This window comes from Pantherophis guttatus, chromosome 15 (assembly GCF_059756535.1).
Source record: "Pantherophis guttatus breed Tessera chromosome 15, ASM5975653v1, whole genome shotgun sequence".
In the NCBI taxonomy this organism is placed as follows: Eukaryota; Metazoa; Chordata; class Lepidosauria; order Squamata; family Colubridae; genus Pantherophis; species Pantherophis guttatus.
In genome coordinates this window covers 6,019,930-6,045,000 of record NC_142077.1, presented here as the reverse complement: position 1 = coordinate 6,045,000, position 25,071 = coordinate 6,019,930, and the positions used below count along the sequence as shown (strand labels likewise).

Below are 25,071 nucleotides of genomic sequence, written 5' to 3'. Positions count from 1 at the left end.
AGTACTGCACTCTAACCACTGTGCCATCTATATGTGTGAGTATATATGTGTGTGTACATGTATATGTATATATGTGTGTATATATATACATGTATATATGTGTTTATATATATATATATATGTATATGTGAGTATATATGTGCGTATACATGTATATGTATATATATGTTTATATATACATGTATATATGTGTTTATATATATGTATATGTGTATATATGTGTGTACATGTATATGTATATATTGTATAAATGTATGTATATTTGTGTATATATATGTGTATATATGTGTGTGTATGTGTATACATGTATATATGTGTTTATATATATATATTATATGTGAGTATATATGTGTGTATACATGTATATGTATATATGTGTGTTTTTATATACATGTATGTGTTTATATATATATGTATGTGTGTATATATGTGTGTACATGTATATGTATATATTGTATAAATGTATGTATATTTGTGTATATATATGTGTATATATGTATGTATATATATATGTGTGTATGTGTATACATGTATATATGTGTTTATATATAATATGTGAGTATATATGTGTGTATACATGTATATGTATATATGTGTGTTTTTATATACATGTATGTGTTTATATATATATGTATGTGTGTATATATGTGTGTACATGTACATATATATTGTATAAATGTATGTATATTTGTGTATATATATGTGTATATATGTATGTATATATGTGTGTGTGTGTGTGTGTGTATACATGTATATATGTGTGTGTATATATATATGTGTGTGTGTGTGTATATGTCTGTATGTGTGTTTGTGTGTGAATATATATATAAAAGACTTAGATGTCCCAAAGGGGCTTTTTTCAGGAGGCGATTGGACTTCCTTGTTTTTTTTTTTTCTTTTGAGGACATTTCACTCCTCATCCAAGAAGCTTCTTCTGCTCTGACAGGATCTAGTGGGGGAATGGAAGGATTGATATTCCTTGCAGACAGCAGTAAATAAAAAATAAAATAAAAATGCAAAAAATCTCCTTTTCTCTTCGCGATCGGGATTGTTCTAAAGCAGTGTTTCTCAACCTTGGTAGCTTGAAGATGGGTGGACTTCAACTCCCAGAATCCCCCAGCCAGCAGCGCTGGCTGGGGGATTCTGGGAATTGAAGTCCACCCATCTTCAAGCTACCAAGGTTGAGAAACACTGTTCTCAAGCCAGCTGCTTCCCACAAGAGGGACTGAGTGACAGCCTCCTCCTATTGCAGGGACTGACATCACGGCCGAAGTGGACCAGAGAAAGAGAGAGAGCGAGAGCGAGGCCAAAGCCGGCCACCAGTTGAGAATTGGAGAGCGGGCGGCGACTTGACACACACAGCAATCCTTCCCAACACTCCCCTGTCATATTGCTGTGTGTGGGGGGGGGAAGCAGAGAAAGAGAGACACAGAGAGAGAGAGAGAAAGAGAGAGAGAGAGATACAGGGAGAGCAAAAGCAAAAGTGATTTGTCTTTTTCGGAGCAGAGAAAGCACCAGGCGCCGGTGGAAAAAAGGTGCAGGGGAGGCATTTCCACCCCCCACCCACTCACTCCTTGCCCCCTTCCCCCATCGGATTTATTTATTTATTTATTTATTTAAAACCCCCGGGGCGAATTTTGCCAACCCCCAAAACCATCAATCTGGAGAACAAAGTGCCCGAGCAGGCTGGCCACCTTTGCTGCTTAACCCTGGAGGGTCCCACTGGGTGAGTCTTTTTTGCAGTATGGGGTGGGGGTGGGTGGGGGGAGAGAACAATGCTGGGGTGTGGGGTGTGGGGGGGGGTAGTTGAACAGGCAGCAGCCCAGTCTGCAAAGAAGTGGGGGGGGAGGGAGGGAGAAATCCGAGGGTCGTGCGTGGATGTGGGATGACAGTGCATAGTCCCCCTTGGCTGCAGGGTTGAAAGGAAGCTGCTTTTGTTGCAGGTTTGCGGGGAGACCCCCCTTCCCCAATTTTACACACAGCCTCCTTTCCTCCGGGAGGAGGGCGATCAAGGCCAGCCTGAGCTTGATCCCTTCCCCCAGCCCCCCCCCCCAAGATCTGGGGGTCTCCCTAGCATTGCAAAGGCTCCGATGCACCAAAGAGCCAAAAGGAAGCTGCCTTTGTTGCAGGCTTGTGGGGAGACCCCCCTTCCCCAATTTTACACACAGTCTCCTTTCCTCCGGGAGGAGGGCGATCAAGGCCAGCCTGAGCTTGATCCCTTCTCCCAGTCCCCCCCCCCAAATCTGGGGGTCTCCCTAGCATTGCAAAAGCTCCGATGCACCAAAGAGCCAAAAGCTCCTTCTGCAATCATCCATCACTGGGAATAAGGGGGGGGGGGAGGAAGGAAAAGCAGCACCGCAGTAGATAGGGAAAAGGGGGGGGGATACAGACAGGGAGGGGCGTTGCTGAAAGATCTGCCCCACTGTTGAGTGGGGAGGGGGAAGGAGGGAGGCCAAAAAAAAGAGGGAGGGGGGGTCTCGCTTGCGCGTTGCGGCTGGGAGCGAGAGAGGCGCGCCTGTCTCCCTCCCTCCCTCCCTCCCTGGCTGAGTTGGGGAAAACTAGGGGGGGTTATTTAAGGTGACTGGCTCAGCCGCCAGACGGATGCAGTCTCCCCCTGCACGACGCCCCCCTCCCTCTCTTCTCCCCCCCCACTCCCAAACAGCGTCATGCACCTTGCTGATTGTGCAAATTGTGGGATGGAGGGGGTGTGGGGAGATGGGGGGGTTGCAAATGGCATCCTAAGGAGGGGGTAACAAAGAGCAAGGGCAGGGAATGCCCATCATCCCCTCCTAGCCCCCCACTCTCCTCTCTCCCCCCCCCACCGCCACCCCATCCTGCTGTCTCCCAGGATGGAAGAAATCTGTGCTAGCCAAAAATAAAAGCATCCCATAATAAAGGATGCTTAAGAGATGGCAGCTCTTTAAGGAGGGGGGGGGGTTATTCGCACACCCCCTCCTCTCCTTAAATCTCTGGGCGTGTAGGGTTTGTCTCTCCTCTTCTACTCCTCCCCACACACAAACAGACATGCAACCGTCCCGTCAGTCTGTCGTCCCCCCCCAAAAAAAGGGGGTGACATCAAAAATGTGACACTTTTTTAGATCAGCTTGAATTGGGTGGGGGGCAGACGGTGAGTCCTGGTTTTTTTGGTAGGTCAAGCTAGGAAGCAGAGAGGGAGGGAGGGAGGGAGGGGAGGGGATGGAAATTAGCAGGAGGGGGGAGGAGAGAAATGCTTGTAAATAAATAATGGCGCTTTATGGATTGTGGGGGGGGGTTGACCTGGATTTTTATAGCTGCAGCTGCCGGCGGGAAGCTGGAGGGAAACTCGGCTTGTTCTTGGCTAATATCCGGGTTCTTTTTAAGCTGGTTTGTGAAAGCATCAGGAAAGGCCGCAGCGTCACACCTGGCTCTTGAATGCAGCAACGTCTTCTGCTTTTTTTTCCCCCCCCCCAAAAAAAATTGTTTTTGGAAATCGCTCCTTGCAGGGTTTAAGGCCTTCAACATGGGCTTCACATTCGGTCACCACCGGTTCGCCGAGCACTGGAAATGTGACGTCCGCGCGACGTCAAACGGCACGGCGATTCGCTCGCTCGCACGCACCGTCCACACATGCATGTGGTGTCAAAACTGCAGCGATATAGGACGGGATTGTGCCCACGGGGGCCCATCCTCAGCCCAGCTCACCAGCAAGTCGCTACTACCAATTCGCCCGAACCGGCTGAATACCCCCTTTGCCCTCAACCCTGACTTGGAAGAGAGAAATTTGGCAAAGTTCAGACGGCAGAATCCCGGCATCCCAGCGTTGACGTAAAGGAGAGAGATTTTGCAACATCCCTGTTGGGTCTCTGCATGAGTTCACTCATATATGATTGCTTTTTTCCCAGGGTGGTTTTTTTTCCCGTCGTATCTCCAAGTAATTACTTTGAAGAATTCGCTGATGGAGCATTCACCGATGTCCTCGCTCTCAGCTGGCTTTTCTGTCCAGCCTGCGTTTAAATTATTAAATATTTCAAGTAGCGATCAATCAGTTATGCCCAGGACAAAGATCTTAAGCTGAATGCTTAAGCTCTGGAAATCCACCTTGGTTCTGAACCTAGAGATCTGGACAACTGGGGACGATTTATGGGGTCTTCTAAGCTAGACGTTAGATTGATTTTGTAGTCTTTTCCCCCGCCCCCCCCGCCCCCCAGTTTTTGCTAGCATAACTGGTGCACTATAATGTCACAATTCTGGAACATTTCTGCTGGCAGATTCCCAATAATCTAAATTATAAACTTCAGCAATGCAGCGAGTTTGAGCAGATGCTCCGTTCAGAATTTTAGAACTTAGGGACCATCTTGGAGGTCATCTAGCCCACCCCCCCTCCTTTCATTATCTCGAAAGCATTTGACTGAATCGATGGTCATCTTCAAGCGAAAGAAAGAAACCCAATAAAATAAGAGACTGCTGGAAAATGTCCAGGGCTGAATGTAGCCAATTACATTCAGAAGGGATATCGATTGACCGATACAGGTAGTCCTTGAGTTACGACCATAAATGAGCCCCACGTTTATGTTGCTAAGTGAAGCATCTGTTTTGCCCCATATTACAATCTTTCTCGCCACAGTTATTAAGTGAGTCACGCGGTTGTTAAGTGAATCTGGCTTCCTCACTGACTTCGCTGGCCAGAAGGTCGACCCCAGAATAGTTGCAACCGTCATAAGTGTGAACCTTTTGCCGAGTGTCTGAATTTTGATCCGGTGACTATGAGGATGCTGCAACGGTCGTAAGTGTGAAAAAAATGGTCATAAGTCACTTTTTTCAGCGTCGTCGTAACTTTGAGCACAGCTCACACTGAATGAACTGTTGTAACTTGAGAACTACCTACATTCCAGCATTTATTCATCAATCCTTCTTTGCTTGGAATGTCCTCAGTTTATTTTTGTGCAAAGTTTGCTTCATGTTTATGACTTCAAGCAGAATCTATCCAGTCCAACGAGAGGTCGGCTTCATATACTGTAACAACCGGTTCGCCCAGCACCAGAAATGTGTGTGCGCGGCATCACAAAACACGGCAATTTGCTTATGTGTGCCGTCCACAAATGCATGCGATGTTAAGCACATGTGTGTCAAAAACACAGCTATATATGATGGAATTGCGCCTGGACAGATTGCTTCTACCGATTCACCCAAACCGGCTGAATCCCATCAGTTTCTGCTTTACAATAGAAACAGTTTGCCGTGAGGGCCAAAAACACACATGCACGTCAATAATTTTTGGGGGGTATAATGAAGAATATTGGGGAAGGTGCCCCTGGTTAAATTCGAGCTCTGAGCACCCCCTGCCAGGTCAGACACGCAACTGCTGTGTTGTGCTTTGCCAATATGCCACAATCTCTGGCCCACGTGGATGTCGAGGCTGGCTTTGCAGCCCTTTGAAATGTCAGTTGGAACTTTTTCAGCTGTTTTCGGAAGCTACCTGTATTAGCAAGCAGATTAATCTTGGCCTTTGCGTCATGTTCTTATTCACAACCGGGGCTATTTTTAGGGGAGCTGGAGGGCTACAAAGGAAAGGAGGGAGGGGAGGAGGAGGAGGAGCTGCTCCCTTCAAAAATGAGATGGGAGCTTTTTTCCTGGCTGGCCAGTGATGGGATTCAGCCGGTTCGAGCCAACCGGAAGTAGGGACCTGCAGTGCCACCCATCCACCCTGGTGCTACGCCGTCCTATTTAGCCACGTTTTCTAAGCCACGTGCATGCATGCAAGCCATGCGCATGAGCAAAGCGCACGCACAGAAAGCCGCATGCGTGCGCACTCACATTTTCAATGCTGGGCGAAGCGGTTGTTAAATTACGTGAAGCCCACGACTGCAGCAGGCAGAGATGCAAATGGAAAGATCGGGGCAAAACGTGTCTAAGGTGAAATGTGAGGCTAGAAAAGACGACTGCAGGTAGTCCTCGATTTACGACCACCATTGATCCTCCCCCCCCCAATTACGTCTGCTGTGAAGTGAGACGTTGGTGAAGCGAGTTGCGCCCCGTTTTTGCGACTTTTCTCACCACCATCGTTAAGTGAATCAATGCAGTTGCTAAGTCAGTAACCTGGTTGTTCAGCGAATCTGGCCTCCCCGTGGACTTCGCTAATCAGAAAGTCGCAAAAGGGATCATGTGATCCCCCCAGAACACAGCCAAAGTCATAAACGTGAGCCAGTTGCCGAGCGTCCGAATTTTGGATCATGTGATCCTGGGGATGTTTGCAAAGGTCGTAACTATGAGAAACACCCATAAGTCACATTTTCCAGTGCTGTTGTAACTTTGAACCGGGGTGAAATGCTATCGGTTCAGACCGGTTCGGCGGATGGTTCGGAGAACTGGTAGCGATGGCAACACGAGGCTCCGCCTACCCACCCGGTCGTCATTACTTCCTGGTTTTAACCAGGAAATAAACTCTTTTTTTACCCTCTGCGCATTCACTTCCGAACTGGTGGGGAAGGTAAGTAGATTTCACCCCTGCTTTGAACGGTCACTAAGCAAACTCTTATAAGTCAAGGACTCTCTGTGTTACCAGTGGGCCTCTAAGCACGTGCAGAATTCATGCCCCCTCAACTGGTGGCTGCAGATTTGAGCAAAGCATTACAAGAACCAACTGTGAGTTGCCCCTTTGGTGGAATAATCGTAATTGTCTTAAAATTCTTAAATTTTGCAAAGTGATTTAATTGTCCACCTTGAGGGTCTCGGGGACCCTTGTGCTAAGAGGCAATTTGAGCACCTGCTGAAAATATTGGAGAGTATAATTCTCCTCAATGGCAGTTGCTTTCTGAATTTTGATATCGTTTTAAGTTTTCCACTCTTTTCTCTCTTTTGCCGTACTTCCAAGGAGAGGAAAGAGGACCTGGATGTTATATGCAGAGGAGATGGGGTTATTTAAGAATAGGTAGTCCTTGACTTAACGGACTGAATTTGGGCCCGGGTTGCTAAACAAGGTGTATGTTAAGTGAGTCACACTTGATTTTAGCACCTTTTTTGGGGGGTCACGCTTCTTAAGCAAACTGCAGTCGTTAAATGAACCATGCGGTCATTAAACGAATCTGGCTTCCCCTGTTGATTCTGACTGGGAAGGTCAGAAATGATAATCATACAATCCTGGAACGGTGCAACCATCATAAATATATGTCAGTTACCAAGCACTGGAACTGCCAGCCCCGAAACAGCCAGCCGCGAGCGATTCAATCACACGACCAGTGGTTGTAAGGGTGAGGACCAGTGTAAGTCCCTTTTTTTTCAGTGCTTTTGTAATTCGGAGCAGTCACTAAACGAGTGGTTATAAGCCGAGGGATACCTGTTATGGTAAAGAAATGAGTTCAGCACCTTGGAGAGCGCCCAGAGACAGAGAGGTTGCTCTGCTGAAACCCTGAATGGATTCTTCTATTCCCCGTTTTAACCTGCGTTGTTACCTTTTTCCGGATGATTCTCGCTGGCCTTGAGGTCCAATCAGGAGCCCAGATGATCACTGAAACCTTCGGGGCCTTCTTCCTAGAATGAAGGACAACGAGAACGACACTTAACAAAGGCTGGCCCGCGATCGTTCGCCTAATTTAAGAGTTCGTGCGGATCGCACCAGGCCATGGGAGACCCAATTATGGTGCTCCTTGCACTCAAAACAGCTGCGAGGAGGAGGCGAGGGAGGGCAGCAGTCTAGCCTCCCCCCTTCCCCCCCCAGGAATCCTGATACCACGAGGTTTCTCCCGGTCCTTCTCAACCATTCATTACCCAGCCGGCTGTGTGTTCGGCCTCCCCCGCAATCCTGAAGGCCGCAGACACGTTGGCACGATTCATTGACAGTTGTGTGGGTGGCTCTCGGGAGTTGTTTCCGTTCCATCAGGCGCTCTTTTTCCCCCTCCCTCCTTCCAGATGGGAGTCCCCACTCCATCAAACCCCCCACTCTCTGCAGGAAGCGCCCACCTCTGCTATTTTGGGTGTTTTCTCTGCCGAGAGGCTTAAACCTTGCATTGCCTGGCATCCGTCTGTCAATCAGAGGCAGGGAAGGGAGACAGGGCATGGGTGAGTAGGTGGGGAGTGGGGGTGATGATTCTTCCGCCCTCCCCACTATGACGCAAAGACCTGCTCTTGAGCAAATTTGGGTTGTTGTTTTTTTTGCCAGAATAAGCAAAAAGAGATTCTTTTCGGGGTTATTTTTAGCTACCTAGCGCCCCTTGCAGTCAATGGAGCATAGGGAATTGGGAAGGGTCTCGATGCAAGCATGCAGGGAGGGGTCTACAGCAAATCTGCTGGCTGTTTTGTCGTAATTTGGGGCATCTTGCTTCATGCACACCTTGTATTTTTTTTTCACTTGAATACATCTGTATACAGGTAGAGCGTAGAATAATCGCAATAGCAATATAGCAATAGCACTTAGACTTATATACCGCTTCACAGTGCTCTCTAAGTGGTTTACAGAGTCAGCCTCCTTCCCCCACAATGATCTGGGTCCTCATTTGACCCACCTCGGAAAGATGGAAGCCTGAGTCAACCTTGAGCCAATCGGTCAGGATCGAACTCCTGGCAGTGGGCAGTTAGCCTGCAATACTGCATTCTAACCACTGGGAGGGAGGGAGGGAGGAAGGGAAGGAAGGAAGGAAGGAAGGAAGGAAGGAAGGAAGGAAGGAGAGGGAGGGAGGGAGGGAGGAAGGAAGTAAGGAAGGAGAGGGAGGGAGGGAGGGAGGGAGGGAAGGAAGGAAGGAAGGAGAGGGAGGGAGGGAGGGAGGGAGGGAGGGAGGGAGGAAGGAAGGAAGGAAGGAAGGAAGGAAGGAAGGAAGGATTCATTTTACCCACTAAGTGGTTTACAGAGTCGGCCTATGGCCCCCAACAATCTGGGTCCTCATTTGACCCACCTCAGAAGGATGGAAGGCTGAGTCAACCTTGAGCCAATCGGTCAGGATTGAACTCCTGGCAGTGGGCACTAACCACTGGGAGGGAGGGAGGGAGGGTGGGATGAAAGAAGGAAGGAAGGAAGGAAGATAGGAAGGAAGGAAGGAGGGAGGGAACGAAGGAAGGAAGGAGGGAGGGAGGGAAGGAAGGAAGGAAGATAGGAAGGAAGGAAGGAACGAAGGAAGGAAGGAAGGAGGGAGGGAGGGAGGGAAGGAAGGAAGGAAGGAAGGAAGGAAGGAAGGAAGGAAGGAAGGAAGGAAGGAATAGCCCTTAGATTTATATACCGCTTCACAGTGCTGCTCTCTAAGCAGTTTACAGAGTCAGCCTCTTGCCCCCCAATGATCTGGGTCCTCATTTGACCCACCTCGGACGGACAGAAGGCTGAGTCAACCTTGAGCCTGAGGTGAGATTTGAACTGCCCAATTGGGAATGGAGATTTTACAGTATACTTCCTCTGGAGCGGAGTGGTAATGGAGATTTCGCAGTATCCTTCCTCTGGAATGGGGATTTTGTAGTATCCTTCCCCTGCCACGGCCACCAAGCCATGCCCACAGAACCAGTAGTAAAAAAAAAAAAAATTTGGGATTTCACCACTGATTTGGGGGTGGGGGAATCCTGAAGTGCAGGGAGAAGAATGCCGGGTGTCTTGGGGATGCGGGAGGCCTTGGGAGGCCAGGACAGGTGGGCCTGTGTCTGCACTAGCCCTCCAAGGGCCTCCCCACACCCCTAAAACACTCCATGCCCCACTGAAAGACCGGCGTGTCCGTTTAACCATTGCGTTGCTGGTCATGAGTTGAGGACTATCACTTGAATCTAATTTTCTGCAGAGAGGCCGAAAGGGCGTTGCCGCGAGCCAGGAGCGAGCCGGCTGCCGCCATGGAGAACGGGATGCAGCTGCTCAACCGGGACGGCCACAGCATCTCCCACAACTCCAAGCGGCACTACCACGACGCCTTCGTCTGCATGAACCGCATGCGGCAACGGGGCCTCCTGTGCGACATCGTGTTGCACGTGGCCGCCAAGGAAATCAAGGCGCACAAAGTGGTGCTGGCCTCCTGCAGCCCCTACTTCCACGCCATGTTCACAAGCAAGTATCTGGGGGTGGGGGGGGGAAGGGTTCGTGGTCAAATTCCCGCCTACACCTAACCGAAATTCAGCTGCAAACCCGTTTGGGTGGGGACAGCCCTCGACCTGCAACTAAACTTGCATTTATTTAATTGATCAGATGAATAGCCCATCTGTTGTGGCCCGTCAGCGGCCTGTGCAGCTAGTAGCTGATTCCGACAGCGAGGAGGCTGGTATGGTGCTGCGTCAGCAGCCTGTGCAGCTGGCACTCGAGTCAGACAGTGAGGAGGCTGGAGAAGATGCGGTACCAGAGGCAGGGATTCAGCCAGGGCCTTCAGAACCTCCAGAAGCTCCCATAAGTGAAGAGGACGAAGAGGAGGAGCCTCTTCTCGATGCACGGGCGCGCAGAGCTGCCAAAAGGCAGGAGTGGCTCCTCAGGAGGAGGTCTCCTCGAGAGTAAGGCTTGGGGCTAAGTCGATCAGATGTTGGCCAAGGAAGATGAACGGGATTCGAGATCTACTTTCAAGATAGTTTCTACTTTTGCGGGGGCTTTCCTAAACTTGTTGATGCCTCCCCTATAAGTTTATTTTTAATTCCAGGTTGCTTCTCTCCTTGATTAGTTTCCATCCATTGCTTCTTGTCCTGCCTACAGCTGCTTTGGAAAATAGGTTGAATGCCTCTTCTCTGGGGCAGCCCTTCAAATACTAGGATACCACCGTCGTGTCACCTCTAGACCTTCTTTGGTCTAGGCTTGCCAAACCCAATTCCATACCCGACCATTGTTTTTTAATCTATTGGCGCAGATGAGATGAGTGAGAGCCGTCAAACGCACGTCACGCTCCACGATATCGATCCGCAGGCTCTGGAACAGCTAGTCCAGTACGCCTACACTGCTGAGATCGTGGTGGGAGAAGGGAACGTCCAGGTAAGGACGGATCCATCCAGCGAGGATTCAAAGTGGGCCAACAACGCTTTTGAGGGAAGAGCACTGTCAGGCCTGCTCCAGTCGGATCCCTTAGGAAAGAAAAACCCTCGACTCCCATTTGGTTGAACTGAAAGGTTCTTTTACTAAAAAAAGAGGTTGGCTGTAGTAAAGTCAGGCTCAAAAGATACAGAAAAGTTTCCCCCTCATCCCAGCCGTCCCCCCATGACCGTCTTCAGCCAATCGGAACTCACCGAAGTGTTTTGAGAACGCTGAGGTGTTTGGGGGGGCGGTATTCCTCATTCTTTCTCAGGGTGCCTGGCCTTGGATTCCGGTGCAAATCGGTTCCGAGCTTCTCTGCTCTTTATCACAGGTATCTTTAAAAATTAGAGGTTTTACCACTGAGTTTAGACAGAAGATGCAGCTTTTTGAATATATATGTGTGTGTGTGTGTGTGTGTATATACACACCCTGTTTCCCCGAAAAAAAGACCCAACCAGAAAATAAGCCCTAGTGTGATTTTTCAGGATGCTTATAATATAAGCCCTTACCCCCAAAATAAGCCCGTTAAGATTGTCAGCCAGATGGATGCATTTAGTACCGTATTTCCCCAAAAATAAGACCTAACCAGAAAATAAGACCTAATTAAATAAGTCCTGATAGAGCAAGAATTAATATAAGACCCAGTCTTATTTTCAGGGAAACACGGTATATATATGTCTTCTTAAGTTTTCGCGGGTGTGCATATGTAAAAAATTAAAATCTCGGGTGTTTTCCCGCGTCATTGTAAATAAGTAGGTTAAAATATTTAAAATCCTGGTTAAAATCCCAGCTTAAAATCTGTACTCTGTGCTCTGTAAGGATTTTTAGAAGATTTTAAGATGGGATTTTAACCAGGATTTTAAATATTTTAACCAACTTATTTACAATGACGCGGGAAAACACCCGAGATTTTAATTTTTTACATAGATATAGATATAGATATAGATATAGATATAGATATAGATATAGATATAGATATAGATATATATGTATGTATGTGTATGTGTGCCTATATATATATATATATATATATATATATATATATATATATATATATATATATATATATATACACACACACACACACATACATAAGGATGGCACCATGCAATGTTATTCAAAGGAAACAGCCAGAATGTTTTAAATGTTTTAAAGCTACAAAGACAGGATGGGAAAAAAGGAAGAAACGGAAGGCATATTGCAACCGCCTAATCAGCCCCCGTAGTTTTGATCCTTGCCCAGTGTGAGATCTACATTGTGGATTGTCTGTGGAACTCCTGGCCACAAGAATGCAGCCAAGAGTCTCTCTTTCTTTCTTTCTTTTTCTTCTTCTTCAGACGTTGCTTCCTGCAGCCAGCCTCCTGCAGCTGAACGGGGTGCGTGATGCCTGCTGCAAGTTTCTCTTGAGCCAATTGGATCCTTCCAACTGTCTGGGCATCCGAGGTTTTGCAGACACCCACTCCTGCAGCGATCTCTTGAAATCGGCGCATAAGTACGTCTTGCAGCACTTTGTGGATGTCTCCAAGACGGAGGAATTTATGTTGCTGCCTCTCAAACAGGTGAGATTGGGGGAGGGGAGGTGTCCAGGTGGAGGTAAAAGGATACTGAAGGTCGGGAGTCCTGAAGTCCCTCCGAGAAAAAAAATCCCAGTCTGAAGGAGAGGAATTCCCTCTTAGCATGCCAGGTTGAGAGAGAGAAAGCCATTGCTCGGAATTATCTCTATCCAAGCCAATTCCATCCTCTCTGATCCATTGCTCGGAATTGTCTTTGTTCGAGTCAGTTCCATTCTTGGATTCGGGGAGATTCCTTGCTCAGTATTGTTGAGGTCAACTCCATCTTCTTCGATCCAGGTTGACCAGCTGTTGTGAATTGTCTTTGTTCAAGTCAGTTCCGTCCTCTTGGATCCTGGTTGACCTAGTTGTCCAGAATTGTCTTTGTTCAAGCCAATTCCATCCTCTTGGATCCAGGCTGACCTATTGCTCATAATTGTCTTTATCCAAGTTAATTCTATTCTCTCGGTTACAGGTTGACCTAATTGTTCAGAATTGTCTTTGTTCAAGTCAATTCCATCCTTGGACCCAGAGAGACTCGTTGTTCAGAACTGTCCTCATTGAGGTCAACGCCACCTTCTTGGATCCAGGGAAACCCACTACTTAGAACTGTCCTGGTCCAAGCCAATTATCTCCTCTCGGTTCCAGGTTGAACCATTGCTCGGAATTTTCTTTATCCAAGCCAATTCTCTCCTCTCAGTTCCAGGTTGATCTAATTGTTTAGAATTTTCTTTGTTCAAGCCAATTCCATCCTCTTGAATCCAGGCTGACCTATTGCTCATAATTGTCTTTATCCAAGTTAATTCTATTCTCTCGGTTACAGGTTGACCTAATTGTTCAGAATTGTCTTTGTTCAAGTCAATTCCATCCTTGGACCCAGAGAGACTCGTTGTTCAGAACTGTCCTCATTGAGGTCAATGCCACCTTCTTGGATCCAGGGAAACCCACTACTCAGAACTGTCTTGGTCCAAGCCAATTATCTCCTCTCAGTTCCAGGTTGAACCATTGCTCGGAATTTTCTTTATCCAAGCCAATTCTCTCCTCTCAGTTCCAGGTTGATCTAATTGTTCAGAATTTTCTTTGTTCAAGTCAATTGCATCCTCTTGGATCCAGGCTGACCCATTGCTCATAATTGTCTTTATCCAAGTTAATTCTATTCTCTCGGTTCCAGGTTGACCTAATTATTCAGAATTGTCTTTGTTCAAGTCAATTCCATCCTTGGATCCAGGGAGACTCATTGCTCAAATTGTCCTCGTTGAGGTCAACGCCATCTTCCTGGATACAGGGAGACCCACTACTCAGAATTGTCTTGGTCCAAGCCAATTCCATCCTCTTGGATCCAGGCTGACCAGTTGTTGTGAATTGTCTTTGTTCAAGTCAATTCTATCCCCTTGGATCCATTGCTCGGAATTGTCTTTATCCAAGTTAATTCCACCCTCTCAGACCCAAACTTCCAAATACCGTACTTTTCAGAGTATAAGACACACTTCTCCCCGCCAAAAGAGGGTGGAAATGTTGGTGCATCTTATACACCGAATACAAACATTTTTGGCCTCCCAAAACCCACCCTTTGCGTCTCATTTTTGCCAAAAACAGGCCCATTTTTCGCAAAAACGGGATGCGCAGAGGGTTTAGGAGGCCTGCAGAGTGCTCCTGGGGACTGGGGAGGGCAAAAACTGGACGCGCGGAGCAGTGGTGATATTCAGCCGGTTCTATCCGGTTCGGGTCAACCGGTAGCGGCAGATGTGGGTGGCTCCGCCCACCCACCCAGATGTAATCGCGTCCCATTTATCCACGTTTTTGATGCTCTGTGCATGAGTGGAAGGCCCTGTGCGAACTGGTAGCAAAGGTTAGTGAATACCACCCCTGGCGCGGAGGCCAAAATCTTTTTTTTTTCTCCTTGTTTTCCTCTTCGAAATCTTGGTGCGTCTTATACTCCGGTGCGTCTTATCGTCCGAAAAATACGGTCTTCTTTTTCTTTTCCTCCTGTGGGCAGGTGTTAGATCTCATCTCCAGCGACAGCCTCAACGTGCCTTCGGAAGAGGAAGTTTACCGAGCCGTCTTGAGCTGGGTGAAGCACGATGTGGACAGCCGGAAGCAGAATATTCCCCGAGTACGTTGCTTTCCAAGATAAAATTGTAAGCATTTGATGAAAAGATGGATGCTCTGGAATTATCTCCTGGGAGAGGTCTTTCCTTAATGCTTACAAATCTGGGTCTTGTTTCTTGAAGGATTCCCGACGTCGCTATTCCCCAAATACCGAATTTTTTTTTTTAATATACCTTTTTTGGGGGATTTTTCACATCAGAGGCCTTTCCTGTTTGGATCGAAAATGCTTTTCCAGCACTAAGACCAGTGGTGAAATCCTGCCATTTCTGTCTGGATCGCGCGAACTGGTAGCGGCAGCAGTGCATGGTTTGGCGAACTGGTAGCGGCGGGAGTGCAAGGCTCTGCCCGCCCGCCCAGACGTCGTTACTTCTTGGTTTTAGGCAAAAAGTAACCAGTTTTTGACCCTCTGCGCGTGCACAGAAGGCTTTGAGCATGCGCAGTGGGTCAAAAATCAGACATGATGATGGCACACCCCCTTCCGAACTGGTAGGGAAGGTAAGTAGATTTCACCCCTGACTGAAACCAAAAATGGGAACGATCATAAAAATCAGAAATGGAAGGCTCCTTGACCAACAGAGAACTTTTAGCTGTCCTTAACCTGCTGCTGAGCCAAAGGACCGATCATTCTTAGTCTGTTGGACCACCTGGGTCAGGCGGGCTGGGGATTAGGGGAGTTGTGATCCCCCCACCACCACCTAAACTGTCCTAAATGTAGGACCCCAGAAGCAGTTCAAAGGTACAAGTTGGCGGTCTTTCTAATTCTCTCTGCCGATTCTTGTGTGGTGGCCGCAGTTCTTGGTACTTTCCTGAAACTGTAGAGCTGAAAGGGGTCCTTAAAAGGTCATCTAGACAAACCCTTACCTTCCCTAGAAGGGCATCTCCCTCGGAGAAACTTATTTGAATGAAGCAGAATTGAGGAGATGGAAGCTTCTGAAGTTAAAAGCTGACCTTCTCATCCATTTTTCCCCAACCTCTGGCAATCTCCCCCTCACGTGTGAGGCCTACTTTAGCCCCTTTCTGGATTTTAATCCTTCCTTTTTCAGCTCATGAAGTGCGTCCGTCTTCCTTTGCTCAGCCGGGATTTCCTGATGAGCAACGTTGACACCGAACTTCTGGTCCGGCATCATTCGGAGTGCAAAGATTTGCTTATCGAAGCCCTCAAGTACCACTTGATGCCCGAGCAGAGAGCCGTCCTGAGCAACAGCCGGACACGTCCGCGGCGCTGTGAGGGGGCCAGCATGGTGCTCTTTGCTGTGGGTAAGGCCTGGATGAAGGAGCAGAGCAGGAAAGGAGGGAGGGGGGAGGGAGAAAGGAAGGAAAGAAAGAAAAAGGTGGAGGGAGGGAAGGGAGAGGAGAGGAGAGGAGGAAGAGAGGGTAGGAAGGAAAAGAAAAGAGATAGAAGGAAAGAGTGAGTGAGAGAAGGAAAGAAGGAAGCAGAGGAGGGGAGGAAGAAGAGGAAGAGAGGGTAGGAAGGAAAAAAAGAGGTAGAAGGAAAGAGTGAGTGAGAGAAGGAAGGAAGGAAGCAGAGGGGAGGAAGAAGAGGAAGAGAGGGGAGGAAGGAAAAGAAAAGAGGTAGAAGGAGAGAGTGAGTGAGGAAAGGAAGGAAGGAAGCAGAGGAGGGGAGGAAGAAGAGGAAGAGAGGGTAGGAAGGAAAAGAAAAGAGATAGAAGGAAAGAGTGAGTGAGAGAAGGAAGGAAGGAAGCAGAGGGGAGGAAGAAGAGGAAGACGGGAGGAAGGAAAAGAAAGGAGGTAGAAGGAGAGAGTGATTGAGGAAAGAAAGGAAGGAAGAAGAGGAGGGGAGGAAGGAAAAGACAAGAGGTAGAAGGAGAGTGAGTGAGGAAAGGAAGGAAGCAGAGAAGGGGAGAAAAAAGAGGAAGAGAGGGTAGGAAAGAAAAAAAGAGGTGGAGGGAGGGAGGGAGAGAGGAAAGGAAGGAAGAAAGGATGGAAGGATGGATGGATAGTCTTGATATTTCTTAAAAAGTATCTTCTCTACAATTTTTGGCTGAGGAATTCTGTGAGTTGAAGTCCCAGAATTTCCCAGTCCACACCTCTTAAAGTTGCCAAGCTTGAGAAACATGGTTCTTTCCTTCTTTCTTTCTTTCTTTCTTTCTTTCTTTCTTTCTTTCTTTCTTTCTTTCTTTCTTTCTTTCTTTCTTTTTTTCTTCCTTCCTTCCTTCCTTCCTTCCTTCCTTCCTTCCTTCCTTCTTTGTCTCTCTCTTTCTCTCCCTCCCTCCCTCTCTCTCTCCTGCAGGCGGAGGGAGCCTTTTTGCCATCCATGGGGATTGCGAAGCCTACGACACGCGGACTGACCGTTGGCACATGGTCGCTTCCATGTCCACCCGACGGGCCAGAGTGGGAGTTGCGGCGATCGGGAACAAGCTGTATGCTGTGGGAGGGTAAGGAAGACTCCCCACCCCCCCCCACCCCAAGGAAGAATTGGCCGCCATGCTCCTTGAATGGCTCCCGTTATTTGATATTTGGATGGAACAGCTTGGGCGGGGTAGAAGTGGGGAGCGAGGAAAGGAGGAAGGCGAAGGCAGCAGCAAGATTTAAAAGAGGCACCGAGCTACGGAAAGGGCTCAGAGATGGGTTTGGGAGGAAGAAGGCAGAGGTCTTCCAGGTGTCTAAGAGATCATCTAGCAGGTCTTCTCGGAAGAGCATTCCAAATACGGCATGGGACACTTTCCCCCTGTCGAGCAGAGGGCGGCCCTTGCTTGCCCAGCGTGGGCTGATCAGGCCAGGCCAAGTGGCCACCAGGAGAAGGGTGTGGAGATGCCACCAAGAGGGGATCCTGGCTTGTCGGGGCCGTTTCATTTATTTTTTTTTTAAGAGGAAAACATCTCCAGCTTCTAATTTTCAATTAACCTTTCCTTATTCTCTTCCAAAGTTTTCCTTCGCTGTGGCCATTTGTACTCTTATTTTAAAAATGGATCTCTCTCCCTCCCTCTCCTCCCTCTGTCCCTCCCTCCCTCTCTCTGTCCCTCCCTCCCCCTCTCTTTCTCTCTCTGTCCCTCCCTCCCCCTCCCTCTCTTTTGCTCTGTCCCCCTCCTCTGTCCCCCTCCTCCTCCCCCTCTCCCTCCCTCCCCTATCTCCCTCCCTCCCTCTCCCTTTCTTGATCTCCCCCTCTCCCTCTCCCCCTCTCCCTCCCCCCTTTCTCCCTCCTTTCTCCCTCCCTCTTTTTCTCTCCCTCCCCCTCCCTCTCTTTCTTTCTCTCCCTCCTCTCTCCCTCCCTTCCCCTCTCTTTCTATCTCTGTCCCTCCCTCCCCCTCCCTCTCTTTTGCTCTCTCCCCTTCCTCTCTCTCCCTCTGCCTCCCCCTCCCTCCCTCCCCCTCTCTCCCTCCCTCTCTCTCTGTCCCTCCCTCGCTCCCTCTCCCTCCCTCTCTTTCTCTCTCTCCCTCCTCTCTCCCTCTCTCCCCTTTCTCCCCCCGTCTCCCTCCCTCTTTTTCTCTCCTTCCCTCTCCCCCAAACTCCCTCTTTCTCCCCCTCCCTCCCTCCCTCTCCCTTCCTCTTTCCCTCTCCCCTCTCCTTCCTCTCTCCCCTTCCTCTCTCCCTCTCTTTCTCCACCCCTCTCTCCCTCCCTCCCTCCCTCTCTCCCTCCCTCTCCCTCTCTCCCTCCGCAGCTATGATGGAACGTCTGACTTGGCCACCGTTGAATCCTACGACCCCGTCACCAACTCGTGGCAGACGGAGGTCTCCATGGGCACCAGACGGAGTTGCCTTGGGGTGGCAGCCCTGCACGGCCTCCTCTATGCCGCGGGGGGCTACGATGGAGCTTCGTGTCTGAACAGGTAAAGGGGCCCTTCAAAGTTCAAGAAGGTCTACCAGGTTTCCCCATTCCCAAGGAAGCTCTTTAGATCCTTCTCCTCCAAACCTACCCTCGTCAAACCCACCACCAAGGTGAACGTCTCATTTTTCATGGAACCAGGACGGGTGCAAGTCACCATCCGTGTCGTTTCGATAATCCTAGACGTAAAAGAGAGAGAAGACCATGTTAGGAGAAAGAGGAGGGGGAAAAAAAATAAACAAAATCCTGCTAAGTCAGCCGACCGTGAATTGGATACAACGGCCTCACTCCCCCCCACCCCAAACCATCCTTAAATCATTTTTAATAATTTGCCTTTTGAAAATGCTTGGCTCCTGGGAGCTATTGATTCTGCTGCTTTCTCTTGATATGTCCCAGTGCTGAAAGATACGACCCGCTAACCGGCACCTGGGCGAGTATCACCGCTATGAGCACCAGAAGGAGATACGTCCGCATAGCAACCTTAGGTAAGGGCAGCTTTTTCCTCAAAACAGCTCCCCATTTTTTAAGGATGCGAGAGATTGTGATTGTCTTAGGGCCTGGGAAGATTTGTGCCGCATCTCCCGTTTTGGGCCTAGTAGGCCTCTTTGCAGCCTCCTGGGAGCAAAAACGGGCCATGTGGGGACTCCTGCAAGGGGAGGGGAGGGGCCAGCCAGCAATTTAACAACCGATTCGTCTGAACTGGCCCGAACCGGCTGAATCCCACCACTGCTCCTTTGTAAGACAGTTATTGGGGAGTGTATGGATTCGTTTAACGACCGCTTCATGACTGCCGTGAAAAATGTCGGAAAAAAACACTAATGGACCCATCGGCATCTCAACTTAACAACCACGATGATTTAGGACTAGATTTCCAGTCCCCGCCCCAATTGTGGTCATAAATCAAGGACTTCCTGGAGACAGGCACTCTGGATGGCGGGTGATCTATTACAAGTTGCTTTTTCCCCTTCTTCTTCTTCTTCTTCTCCATCACAGATGGCAACCTCTATGCTGTCGGGGGATACGACAGCTCCTCACACTTGGCAACGGTGGAGAAGTATGAGCCGCAGGTAAAGGGCGGGGAGGGAAGGCAAAACGTGGGCCAGGATTCTCACACACCCCTCTCCTGCTCTGATGGCATGAGCCCTAATAGAATACAAAATTGTAGAAACCTTTTGGGAAAAGTGTATTTTCTAAAACTAGCTAATAACAGCACCTTTTTTTTTTTTTTGCGGTAGTGCCATAAAAGTATATATCAATGGAAAGATTTAATAATATAATAATAAATAATATTCAATAATAATTTAATAATGCAATAACTTTTATGAAGGATTTGCTATTAGAATAGCAGCTACAGTCTAAAGAAGAAAAGTGAAACAGGTAGAAAAAAATGAGATATTCAAAAATTATCACCACGTCAGTGAATCCTTAGTTGGGTAACCTTTAGCATGGATGACGGCCTTACAATGTCTTCCCATGGAGTGAACCAAGCCTTTGAGTTCTGCAGCTGTTATGTGAAACCAAGATTGAATGATGGCTTCTATTAACTGGGTTTTATTACTGAGTCGCTTCTGACTAACCAGTTTCTTTAGTCGGCTCCATAGATTTTCCTTGTCACACCCAGCTACTTGCCCTGCCATCCAGCTGGGCAAGCAGCTGGATGGCCTGGCGAGCAGTTGGGCAGTGAGGCAAGGAGTGGCTGGGAGGGGAGGGGCCAGGCGTGGCGAGGTTATTTTTTATAACCTCGCTATTCAGCCAGTTTGCTGAACTGCACAAAACGTTAGCTACCAGTTCTACCGAACCTGTACGAGCCGGCTGAATCCCACCGCTGGGTATCAGCCTAGAATCCCTACGTAGCCGCAAGAGAAACTAACATCCAAAGAAAGAAAGAAAGAAAGAAAGAAAGAAAGAAAGAAAGAGGGAGGAAACAAATAGGGAGGGAGGGAGGAAGGAAGAAAAAAGAAAGAAAAGAAAGAAAAAAGAAAGGAGGGAGGGAGGAAACACAGGAGGAAGAAAGGAAGAAAAAAGAAAGAGAAAGAAAGAGAAAGAAAGATCTGAAGAAACAAAACTCTGAATCCTCAGGTCTATTCTCTTACGAGTCAAAAAAAAGGAGGAGAGGATTTTTTTGAAGCTGATTTTTTTTTGGCAAGCCGAGAGTTTGGGTTTTCTTAACCTCTCCTTTGTTTCTCATCTGCCAGATCAACACCTGGACACCCATTGCCAACATGTTGAGCCGCCGGAGTAGTGCAGGCGTGGCCGTCCTGGAAGGGATGCTGTACGTGGCCGGAGGGAACGACGGGACCAGCTGCCTTAACTCGGTGGAGCGCTACAATCCCAAAACCAACACGTGGGAAAGTGTGGCCCCCATGAACATCCGTAGGTAGGGAGCAGCGCCCCAAAGATCGCGGCGTCCCAACTGTCAAGTTATCTCCACTTCCTACCTTAAAATCTGGCCCTCTTAAATGTGGAAGGCGAGATCTTAAAATCTGAAGCCCACCACTTTAGCAAGAAGGGAGTGTCGGAGTTTGTTGCAGCAATCAAATCCAGAAAGCACGCCCAGGGTAACTGATGCAACAGGATTCATTAACTTCTCTTTATATGCCATATTTTTCAGAGTATAAGACACACCTTTTTCCCCCCTAAAAGGGGGTGAAAATTTAAGTGTGTCTTATACACCAAATATAGCCCCTCCCACCCACTGGCCCCACCCTTTGGCCTCTGCCTCGCAGCAGTTACCTCCTTGCAAGCAAACAGCAAGAAAAAACAGCTCCTTTCAGCTTCAGCACAGCCTCATTAGCTGTGATTGGATCGGCCTCCCGACTCTCAGCTGTTTTGCTCTCAACCTTTTTGCGCAGGGCTCTGCTGCTTGCTACAAAGAGGTAAATTGCTGGGAGCAGATTTTTTTTTCCTTGTACTAATCAAGCTATGCTGAAAACGAAACTGAAAGTAAAGTCGGCTGTTTGCTGTTTGCTGCAACGAGGCAAAATTACTTAGAGGCAGAGGCAGATTTCTTTTTCTTCTTTTCCTCACCAAAAAAGGTAGGTGCGTCTTATACTCTGGTGCGTCTTATACTCCGAAAAATACGGTACATAATAACACATGAGACATATATACAATACCAAGAGTGGTTCTTCTAACATGGTAGAGAGGAGAGATTGTAAGTAAGTACAAACACAGGCAGAGTACAGCAGAGAGGAAGGGAAAGGAAGAAGGAAAAGGAAAGCTGAGGTAGGAAGAAGGAAGATTATGGTGGAGTCTGAAGCCACCTCCATTCCACCCATTTTAAGTGAGTCTTGTAGGGTTAGAAGCTCCATTGGCGGAAGCTACATCTGCTAGAGTTTAGCTATAGCCAGATGTTCTCCTGCTTGAGGGAACTCTTAAAGTCCCTTCCAACTCCGTTGTTCTCCTTTCTTCTTTTTAGAAGCACCCATGACTTGGTGGCCATGGAAGGCTGGCTCTACGCTGTGGGTGGGAACGATGGCAGCTCCAGCCTCAACTCCATCGAGAAGTACAACCCGCGGACCAACAAGTGGGTGGCGGCCTCGTGCATGTTCACCCGGCGCAGCAGCGTGGGGGTGGCAGTCCTGGAACTCCTCAACTTCCCACCCCCATCCTCACCCACCCTCTCAGTGTCCTCGACGAGTCTTTGACGAAGGACCCTGCCGTTCCTCACCTCGCCCGGACTGCAGCGTCTGTCGGAGCGCGAAGCCGGCTTGGTCTGGCCCCTCCGGAAGCCGATCTCTGTGAAGGGGGGTGCTGCACCCAGAGACTTTCCCCGGGGGCCCACGTTTGGCTCGGCTCCAAGAGGGGGAGTCTCCTTAAAAAGACCTACTTAGAGAGAGAAGAAGACCACCGAAACCGAGAATTCTCCACTCGTCCATTGTTGATCTCACCGCAACGTAGACCGATGCTACCTTGGTTCTCGTAGACCAGACTCACAACAACCGTCGAATTCCACGATTGGATGTCAATCTCCAGATCCATCTCATGCAAGGGACCGAGATTGATAAGGGCGCAAAAATCAAGGTACTGCCACGAGCTAAAGCCGACGACGCCAACCGTGGAGTTATTCGCGGAGGCTGTGTGCCAACTGCAGAACCTTAAGCTGTGAACATCACAATTAGCCAAAAACTTCTTAACTAAACCCTAACAGTATACGATTGGAGGTGTGCGGGCGAAAGGAGGCCTCTCACCTCGGTGTCTAGAGAAAAGGATGCCTTAACACGAAAACAGGGCTGAGATGATCCACAGGTCCTCCTCTCCATGTTCTCTACCATCTGTAGGCCACCAATTCAGACATCGTCCTAGTAGTATCTTTCCCGGCACGTGTCTGGAGCTGTCTCCATGGCTTTGCACTTTGTCTGAACTGGGAAGAATTTGGTCGAAGTTGTTTGGTGATTTGGGGAGACAGAGGGGGGGTGTCTACTGTGGACTCTGTGGAGTGGATCTTACGTCTCGAGGTGCGCCAGTAGCATTTCCTTAACTGTTCACCTCCGGTTCCCCCCTGCTTTGTGTTGTTGGACGTGCCCGACGATGGGGGGGGGCCTTTATAATTTATTTGCTCACCTTTGCCAGCCAATCTGCTCCCTGCCTGCCTGCCTGCCTGCCTTCTCCTCCCTATTTATTTCCCTTATTCATTTATTTATTTAAATCGGAGGGTTTGCAGGACAGAAAATGGCGGGGAGGCGCTTTGCTTAATCTGCTGCGAAGTCAAAAACCGTGGCCGCAATCTCCTGAAGGGAAAACTTTTGTGGGAAAATCATCCCGGTGGATTAACCAAGTGTGGCCTAAATCACAGCCTTCCTTTTGAATGGACCAATTCGGCATTGTGCGTCTCGTCTTTTTATTTTTATTTTTTTGGCACCGTAACCGGGCCAGGCTTGTCCCAACAATTCCCGCCTAAAAAAAAAAGTTGTCTTGATTTCAGAGTATTATCCTGCTGCCACACTCGTTCCTGGAAGGGAGTGTGAAACTACACAATATTAATTGCGTTACGTGGATTTTGTTCTCCAAGCGCTAAGAAGACGGTCGAAAAGGAATAATTCTCACGGAGAGTAACATGGTGCGGCACTTAAAATTTTGGGAGGATTATTTGGAACGCAAGGAAAATGCACTACGTTTCAGGACTTCCCTTGAAGAAGTTCTAATTGTCGTACTGTTTACCCCTCCGCTTTGGACTACAAAGCCCAGCTCGGATGCCAGCTAGCCTGGCGTGGAAAAAATCGGGGGGTGGGGAGAGAGAGAGAGAGAAAAGAAAGTTTTTTGAAGATAGATGCCACTGTGTATGGATGATCTCTCTTTGTCTTTGCCGTTTTGGGTGCAAAAAATGAGAATTCTGCGGGAGAGGCTATGACCCAGAGGCTCTTCGTAAGTCAGCCAATGCTTATTCTACCAGTAACCCCTTTGCTGCTTCTGGGGGTTTTTTTTTCGGTTTCGTTTGTTTGTGTGTTGATTTATTTATTTTGTCGCTGGTTTCACTGTGATGTTCACTGGGCCAGTTTGCAACGATGCTGTATAGGGTTGGGGCCAGCTTGAACTGAATATCCAACTCGCAAGCTTCGGAGATTCCTCATTCAAATTTGCTTCAAATTTTGGGGGTTCTGGGTCAGCAGTGAGGTTTATGCATCAAGCCACGATTAAACACATCCTCCTGCGATCTGCTTTACGAACCACGATTGGTGAACTTCCCTAGCTGGATAAGCCACGATCACAAACAGACTGCCGAATGCTTGGTGCCATATTTTGTTAGCAAACCACAGTTTATGGGCCCACTTCTTCTTCAATACTCCAGCCAAGATGTCCGCGGCTGGGAATTCTGGGCGTTGAAGTCCACACATCCTACCGTTCATATAAGCCATGATTTGAAAAAAACAAACAAACAACAACAATTAACAAACCGTGGCCTGCTTGCCACCAAGGGTGAATCCAAAGGGCAGCTTTGCTGGGCTTCTCTGTATCCATGATTTAAGATTTATAAGCATCGTGGCTTAGCTTCGAAGGCATTTTTGCAAAAAGACATTTCCAACGGACAATTTCTGTAAATCTGTAGCTCGTCTGGCATTGTGCTCGGCCTTCCACCCGGAAACATAGTTTTGCAAATCCTGAGTGCTGTAACGGGGTGGGAACCATTTATCAGAGTTTGATCCGCTGCATTCATTTTGGGAAATTTGTTTTCACAGTATTCTGTGTTTTGTTTTTTTTATAAGTGCCTTCACTTTGCTTTTGGGGTCCTTCAGTGGGGCAGGTTGTCTATGGGGAGCAAAGCCTATGGGTCTTTCTCATCCGTTTGTGCCGGAGTGGGGTAGAAAATGCTTGCATCGGAAGATGTTGATAAAATTCCTTTTCATGCTGTTTACAGCAGTGTTTGGTCACTTTAAGACAGGCGGACTTCAACTCCCAGAATTCATAGCTGGCTGGAAGAATTCTGGGAGTTGAAGTCCATACGTCTTAAAGGGGCCAAGCCTGAGAAACACTCAGGCAAAACCTAGCGGAAAAGCTAGGATTTTCTCCAGGCAATATCCATTTTCAAGATCTTTCTGGCCTACAAATCAGATATTCCCAATTGATCCTAGTTACAGACGTCAGGGATTTTTTTTTTTGCCCTTCTGTAATTTATCCGTGGATACCTCCCTCTTCCCAAGCAGTTTCTGAATTTCTTGAAGAGGAACAATTGAAGTGTTACCAGCCAGATGACGTTTTTC

General features: G+C 48.2%; 1 protein-coding gene across 2 annotated transcripts; it reads left to right on the top strand.

Moving 5' to 3' along the window:
* The first annotated feature begins 1,308 nt into the window (after nt 1-1,308).
* Nucleotides 1,309-24,549, top strand: KLHL17 (kelch like family member 17). 2 transcript variants are annotated; one of them, XM_087878896.1, is made up of 12 exons: nt 1,309-1,726; nt 9,729-9,988; nt 10,770-10,891; nt 12,268-12,489; nt 14,477-14,593; nt 15,633-15,846; nt 16,841-16,985; nt 18,210-18,377; nt 18,770-18,858; nt 19,367-19,440; nt 20,569-20,750; nt 21,792-24,549. In XM_087878896.1, exons 2-12 carry the CDS (start codon nt 9,778-9,780, stop codon nt 22,018-22,020), a joined length of 1,773 nt encoding a protein of 590 aa, XP_087735022.1. In that variant the 5' UTR covers nt 1,309-1,726; nt 9,729-9,777; the 3' UTR covers nt 22,021-24,549. The 2 variants fall into 2 exon arrangements, with proteins under 2 accessions (XP_087735022.1, XP_034263033.1); XM_034407142.3 differs by lacking the exon at nt 1,309-1,726 and having other exon boundaries at nt 9,697-9,988.
* The last annotated feature ends 522 nt before the right edge of the window (nt 24,550-25,071 follow it).